Source organism: Octopus bimaculoides, chromosome 6 (genome assembly GCF_046866305.1).
Source record: "Octopus bimaculoides isolate indiv1 chromosome 6, ASM4686630v1, whole genome shotgun sequence".
Taxonomy (NCBI): domain Eukaryota; kingdom Metazoa; phylum Mollusca; class Cephalopoda; order Octopoda; family Octopodidae; genus Octopus; species Octopus bimaculoides.
This window is the reverse complement of record NC_142933.1, coordinates 41,714,245-41,722,180: the sequence shown is the minus strand read 5'-3', so window position 1 is coordinate 41,722,180 and position 7,936 is coordinate 41,714,245. Positions and strand designations below refer to the sequence as shown.

General features: G+C 35.3%; 1 protein-coding gene across 5 annotated transcripts in view; it reads right to left on the bottom strand.

Moving 5' to 3' along the window:
* Window positions 1-7,936, bottom strand: part of LOC106884337 (ATP-binding cassette sub-family C member 1) — a 100,877-nt gene that overhangs the window by 36,461 nt on the left and 56,480 nt on the right. For all 5 annotated transcript variants that reach the window (XM_089353785.1, XM_089353783.1, XM_089353784.1 and 2 more), the window contains exons 14-19: window positions 7,753-7,843; window positions 6,990-7,056; window positions 5,919-6,045; window positions 3,856-4,032; window positions 1,914-2,081; window positions 160-358 (exon numbers count right to left, since the gene is read on the bottom strand). In XM_089353785.1, coding sequence (XP_089209911.1) covers window positions 160-358; window positions 1,914-2,081; window positions 3,856-4,032; window positions 5,919-6,045; window positions 6,990-7,056; window positions 7,753-7,843 — 829 coding nt within the window. The remainder of the gene's footprint in view (window positions 1-159; window positions 359-1,913; window positions 2,082-3,855; window positions 4,033-5,918; window positions 6,046-6,989; window positions 7,057-7,752; window positions 7,844-7,936) is intronic.

The following is a 7,936-nucleotide window of genomic DNA, read 5'->3' as shown; positions in this document are numbered from 1 at the left end:
ATTTCTGAGCATTAAAAACAAACCCCTTACTGAAAATATAAACAAGAATTTGGAAATCTAAACATTTGAAAAGAAAGAATTATAAAGTTCTATAGTTTAATGATTCTTTGAGTACTGAATAAATTTCAGAGGGAGAAAAAAAAAAGAGAAGATACTGACCTGTTTCTTGTTCTTCATCAGCTTCATTTCCAGTTTGTTTCTGTTCTGTTAAATAATTTTGCAAGAATTCTGAGAATTCCCCTTTATGACCAAGAAGTTCTTGAAATGTTCCTCTCTCACTAATCTGGCCATCTTTCATTACAATAATCATGTCCATATGTTCAAGATAGTTGATATTATGGGTTACTAGTATTCGTGTCTAAAAGGCAGAGAGGGAGAGAGAAACAAAGATATATATACACACACACACACACATATATATATATATATATAAATATATGAGTATATGCATATATATGTACATACCTTCATCTACATGTACATATAGATACATAACTGGGTACATGACGTGGCAAAAGAACATGGACAAAATGATAAACAAGGTACAACAAACAAGCAAGCCACATAGAAACATCTCCTTCATCAGCTGCCACCATTAAAACACCGGCGTTTCGAAGAATTAAGGCAGTACGCATCTTTGAAATGATTCTTCCCACGAACACAAATTAAATTATTTTCGTGGAGGGTAGTGGCGGATATATATATATATATATATATATATGCTAATACTGAACAGTGAGAATGAGTGCTCAACACTGCATTGGTAGATAAATATTTTTTATTTGTGAATTAAGAAGCCAATGATTTCATGTGAAGAGATCTTCACAATTGTTCCAGCATGGCATATGGAATCTTGGTACTCATCTCCATTTTGGATGAGAATGTACAAGGTTACATGAGACTGAACATCATCGTTTAACGTCCGCTTTCCATGCTGGCATGGGTTGGATGGTTTGACTGAGGACTGGAAAGCCAGGAAGCTGCACCAGACTCCAGTCTGTCCCGGCAAGGTTTCTACAGCTGGATGCCTTCCTAACACCAACCACTCCGAGAATGTAGTGGGTGATTTTTATGTACCAGTCAAGTGGCACTGGCAATGACCACACTTGAATGGTGCTTTTTACGTGCCATTGGCATGAAATCCAGTCAGGCAGCACTAGCATTGACCACGCTTGGATGGTGCTTTTTATGTGCCATTGGTACAGGAGCCAGTCAGGCTGCACTGGCATCGACCAGACATATATATATATATATATATACAGACATATATATATTATTGAAGAAGTTAGTTTTATGTTGAACACTCAGTCCTCAGGTAACGTGTCACATACTGGGTAAACTTTATTTTGATAGTAACTTTACTAACAAACAGAATATTATTATGTATATTGAGACTTATTAACATACAAGATTCCTCTTTGACCTAATAAGCAATGAAAGTGGTTGCTGCAAAAGCATAACAGACAGAGTAAGAATGAGATGGTAAAAATTCAGGGAACTACTATTTCTTTTCACAATGAAGGTACTCTTCCTGAGAGTGAAGGTGTAGATTGAACAATGCTTCTGTATGAAGCACAATTTGAGATCAATAAAACAGTACCAGACTGAAACAAGTATCGGAAGTGGATTTGATATCAATTAGCCCTTTAGCAGTCAGATTATTCTTCCAAATGTAATGCATATTTATTCATATTGTTTTGAATTAATCATGGCTTATCTCATAGCTTCAAGATTTTAATGGTGTGACATTGTAAGGTTGGTGTAAAAGGCAAGGTCTGAATAATTTGAACATAAGGCTTAAAGAATATTTGGGGTGAATATGGTCAGTTTAAATGCTAAAGTGTTAAAACACTTGGAAGTTCTCCAGCATAGCTAGAGCTCAATGACCAAGACTAGCAAAAGAGGACACTTACTTTATCACTTAGAATTCCATTGGGTCCAATAACTTTTTCAAAAAGGTGTTTACCAACATGAGAATCAACAGCACTAAGAGGATCATCTAATAAATAAACATTGGCCTCCTGGTATACAGCTCTGGCTAGGCTGACACGTTGTTTCTGACCGCCACTAAGATTTATACCCTTTGAACAGAAGAAAATTATAGCAAACACATTAAAAATATCTCTTTTAAAATAATTTATATAAAGAACTTGAATTTATACACACACAATAAAATTTGTAATTATGTGCAACTAAGTAGATGAAGTTTATATATTTTACATACACATTATATATATATATATAAAACATTATATATATATATATATATATATATATAGTGAGTTCAAAGAAGAAAAACGATGGAAAAAAACAACAACGCGTGGACGTGATACAGATACTGTGTTACTGGACGCTCAGGAAAGGAAACCTTTTAAGTTTTTTAACAGAGCTTAGAAAAACTGATGGACTGCTGTTATAATTGTGTGAATCTGAGAGGGGAATATGTCGAATAAAATCATAATTAACTGATCCACCTGCATTTTTTTTTTACCCAAAGACAAGAACTTTTCAGTACCCCTACATGTATAAGTTTATAGGAATCACATAGATGAAAGTCAACAGCTCGTTAGTATGATATCCACCAAATCAAATGTGTACTATATCATATTATAAAGATATTTACCTCCACATCAGAGTGATCTACATAAGCCAATGATATAGTACACATTTGATTTGGTGGATATCATACTTCTGAAACATGTATCGCACTGAACTGTGATTGTTTATTCTTTTATATATACACACACACACACACATAAGCTTTGTACTTATTCTATCAGTCTCTTTTGCCAAGCCATCAAGTTACAGGGGATGTAAACAAACCAACACCTGTTATCAAGTGGTGGGGAGAAACAAACGCAGACATACACACACTCACACATATATATACACCACAGGTTTCCACACAGTCTCCATCAACCAAATTTACTCACAGGACATTTGTCATCCCAGGGCTGTAGTAGAAGTCACTTGCCCAAGGTGTCACTCAGTGGGATTCACTTGCATTACAATGATGCTCATTTACAACCATTACGTTATAAATAGAGAAATGTATACACACACATAAACACATATATACATGAATGTGTACACACACACACACACACATAACGGGCTTTCTTTTTAGTTTTCATATACCAAATCCACTCACAAGCTTTTGATCAGCTCAAGGCTATAAGAGAAGACACTTGCCCAAGGTGCTGAACCCAAGACCACATAGTTGGAAAGCAAGCTTCTTAACCACAAGGCCATGCCCGCACCCAGTTTCAGACTATGTTTTCAAACATTGTTTCAACTTATTTCAAGGTCAATTTTGTGCTTTCTCTGGTGACATCACATTCATTTTCTGAATTCTTCCAAACCTTTCCTAAATAAATGATACGTTTTCCTTTCTTTCTTAACTATTGTTTTTCTTTGAATGTATTTATATACAGTCACATTTCTTAAAAATCGTGGTAATGGCCTTGGTCTCAGGACCACTCATGTCTAGAAACTGATGTTGCGCGTGAGCAAGGGCATGCTCCCTGTAGAGAATCCAGCCCCGAAAATGCCTCATGACAATATCAAAGAAGCACGGGCACCAGCCAGCCCAACGATTGGGGTGGGCTGCACCTGCCCACCTCAAAAAGGAAGGTGCAAACTCTCATCCTTGGTCACGCAAGAGATCGGGAGGGTTGGCTTGAAGTGGGAGGACGCCCAAAACTGGGTGAGTTGGTGTGAGAGTGGTTGCTGTAAGAGTGCGGTAGATCTGGCCACTCCTGTTAACGGGGACAAACCTGGATTTAAGGTATTGGACTTCATCATTCAAATCCATAAAACATTTAAGACTATTATCATAAAAACAAAATACACTACCTTTTCACCAATTTCAGTTTGATCGCCAGCAGGTAATATTTTAAAATCTGTATGAAGTGCGCAGGCATTGATGATTTTAGCGTAAAAAGACTGATGATACTGTTTCCCAAACAAGATATTATTCTGCAAGGTATCATTTTGAATCCAAGCTTGCTGTGCTACATAAGCCACATTACTCTGAAGGGAAGATAAACAAATAATTGCTACAACCATTGTATCAGGTATTACTTACAACACAATCAAAAGTAGAACAATTAGTTAATAGAAATACATAAATTAAAATACCAGGTTTATTCAAACTGTTGGAATCTTTTGACTCAATAATTGCAGTTGGAGTAAAGATTGTTTGCCAACATAACATAGCAGTCCTGGTTTAGGACGAATGTTGCTGTAATTTAGCCCCAAGATACATTGTCTCCAGCTGGCTTATACAACATGATCTGTGTCCTTATATTTTCAAACAAGGGAATCTAGCACTCCCACTCAGCTCAAAACAATATCTGTGTATCACGATTTCCGGGTTATTTCCTTTAATCAGCACAGAATAATAGGTGGGGTGCTAGATTCCCTTGTTCGAAAATATAAGGACACAAATTGTGTCGTATAGCCAGCTGGAGACGATATCTCCTAAATTACAGCAACATTTGTCCTAAAGCAGGACTGCTATGCTATGTTGGCAAACAATCTTTACTCCAAAGTACTATTGCTGAATATCTCTCATGAGATTTACAAATAGTAATTGCAGTTGGGTCTATAATTTTCATGAAATTTATTCCTAAGTCAGTCCAGATGGAGTAGATCTTTGATCAAAGATGTTCCAGCCAGGACGTCCTCTCTTTCTATATATTCAAAACTACATCAACCAATGTGTCCTTCAGTTTTAAAGACAGTAAGGTGTGATTCTAGAGACATTTTGGTACTATTACAAGCAAGATGAGCAATAATGCAGCAGATCCCTTGCCAACTGGCAGAGACTATAATTGCTTTGATAGGTAAGCTACTGTCATTAGTAGTTCACTTTCAAAGTAAAATATTCAGTCCAACAGATATGACTAAATATCATAATTACATTCTGTGTTCAAATCTTGCAAAGGTTGACTCTGCTTTTTATCCTTGCAGGGTTAATAAAATAAGTACCAGTCGAGCACTGGGGCTGATGTAATCAACTTACCCCCTCCCCTAAAAAGTTTCAGGCATTGTGCCAAAATTCGAAACCAAAAGCAGTGAGTTGGTAGAATTGTTAACATGTCCGACAAAAAGGATTCGTAGCATTTTTTCTAGGTTTATGTTCTGAGTTCAAATTCAGCTGAGATCAGCTTTGCCTTTCATTCTTTCAAGAGCAATAAAAATAAGTTTCAGTCAAGCACTGGGGTCAATGTAACTGACCAGCCCCACCACTCCAAGTTTGGGCCTTGTACCTAGAGCAGAAAGAATAATATTAGTAGTGCGCCATAATGCAAACTTAACTCCATATTTAATCCACTCAGATAAACATGTCTACATCAGCTAGTGCAGGATATATTTTCCCATTTTATGTTTATAATAGAATAAAATGATTTAATTTCTTATTCTGCACTGTCATTATTTTGGCTGAATTTATATTCTTCATATTTTTATTCAAACACTAATTCTTATTTCTAAAACAAATATTATAATCATGTTATTATGGACATATAAAATGTTTTATCTGTTGCAGGTGAGGAGTTTAGATCCAGCCCTGCTCACAGTAGCCAAGGTGTCAACTGTTCATGTACAAGAAAAAGTCACTGGTTGATAGCAGATGGGCACTAAAACAGCTGTTGTTAAACCTCAGACCAGCCTCGACTGGACAGACCTCAGATTCTTTTTTACCCTAGGCCAAGGCCCGAAATTTTTGGGGAGGGGGCCAGTCGATTAGATCAACCCCAGTACGCAACTGGTACTTAATTTATCGACCCCGAAAGGATGAAAGACAAAGCTGACCTTGGCTGCTAATTCTAGCAAGTCAAACAAGTAATTTTATATGGTGCTGATTAATTCTATAGTATTTGACTTACAAACTGAAAAAATTTCAGAAAACAAACCTGTACATCAACTTTTCCAGAACATTTTTCCATTTCACCAAGAATGGCTGAGATTAAGGATGATTTTCCTGATCCAACAACTCCCACAACTGCAACAAGTGTCCCTTGTGCAACTTTAAAATGAATGCTAAAATCAGAAATTTAATTTTATACATCAAAGTACTTAAAAATAAATCTCATTATCTAAGATACAAGAGTACAATATATTTACAAAATCATCAAACTACAGAAAAAAGAATGTAAGACCCAGTTTTAGCCTTCAAATGAATTCATCTTCACCAGAATATAAAATTGTAGGTCTCCAACTAGATAAAAATCTGAAGACAACCCCATTAACCAGCTAATTCTGAGGTCTGAAATAAACAGTTTAAACTCATCATTATCATTTAACGTCCACTCTCTATGCTGGTATGGGTTAAATGGTGTGACTGGAGCTGATGAGCTGCACCAGGTTCCAGTCTGATTTGGCATGGTTTCTACAGCTGGATATCCTTCCTAACGTCAACCACTCCAGGAGTGTAATGGGTAAGTTTCTGATTACTTTTATTTTACATTACATGTAAACAATGATCGGAAAACTCATTGTGCTACAATTTACAAGGCAGTAAAAGGAAAGTCACTAGGTGTGCTAGGAAAGCTTATCATTGCTAGAATGCTAAAGGCTAGCAAGCAATATAGTTACTTTTATCATCTGCCATTGATGGTCTAAGGCTCTACTTTCTATCAAACAAATAACTAAGGTAAATTTTTATTGTGAATTGGGACTGGCATTCAAAATAATTTAAGAAATTATTCAAATGTTTTAATAAACATATAAAAAGAAAAAGGTTTGGAATAAACTATTTTTCATCAAAGCAATCTTACTTAAGAAATTCTTGTTAGTAATTGCTTGATAGTCCTGTTCCTAAGAAATACTCTAAAATATTTTAAGCTGACAAGGTTCTCTCTTAGAGATATGAAGTTTGTTTAGTAAAGCAATTCTCATATTGAGAAACAAAATGCTCATTCATTTGGAAGACATTGGTAATTATATCACTTGATAAAAAAAAAACAAAAAAAAAACATACATACTTTTTTAAAATGCAAGGCTCATCTTTATCCCATTTAAAAGACCCGTTTTCAATGATGACAGAATGACCTTAAAATAAAATGAATAAGAAATAATCTTGTGATGTCTTCTAGTGGAGAGTTAATGCACAGGAAATAAGCAATTCTTCACGATGATATTCTGTTAGGAGTGTATAGAATTAATGAATGAATAACTGAAATGGAGAACGTTATATTTGAAAAGAGGCGAGAAATAGACATTAGAAATGTGATGATCAAGGAAAGAAAAAGTAATGAATAACAATACATCTTTTTTCTGGGGCCCTGAGGATTATATGACCAGTTACCCAGTTTCCAAAGTATATAAGTGACTGAGATCACAACATTCCTTCTGAACAGAACATTGGTCCATTGCATGGTCCAAAGGTGGCAATTTTGAGGAGAAGGGGCAAGTTGATTACATCAACCCCAGTATTTGACTGGTACTTTATTTTACTGACTCTGAAGAAATGAAAGGCAAAGTTGACCTTAGCAAGATTTGAACTCAGAATGTAAAGAGTCAGAAAAAATGACGCTAAGCATTTTGTCTGATATGTTTAATGATTCTGACCAAAAGCATCCCATATTTTCATATACCTAGAACTACATTGTCCAATGTGTACTTCCTTTTTTTAAGATGGTAGGTTTTGATTTTAGGGAGATTTGGCAGCTACTTTGAACAGGTTAAATGACTGTGTTTAATTAGTAAGCTAATGGCAAGTCCAGATAATCAAAAATAATCACTTACTATCTGAGTCTGTTAAACTGTGTTCAACAGATTTTAAATCTAATTCATCTTTGTTCAAAAATTCAGTGACTCTTTTCATTGAAACATTTGCCTGACAAATAGATGAAACACAAAATAAAAAACATTATATACATGCTAAATGGCATTTGTAAACATAATCAAATAATAACATAGCTTTGTATAT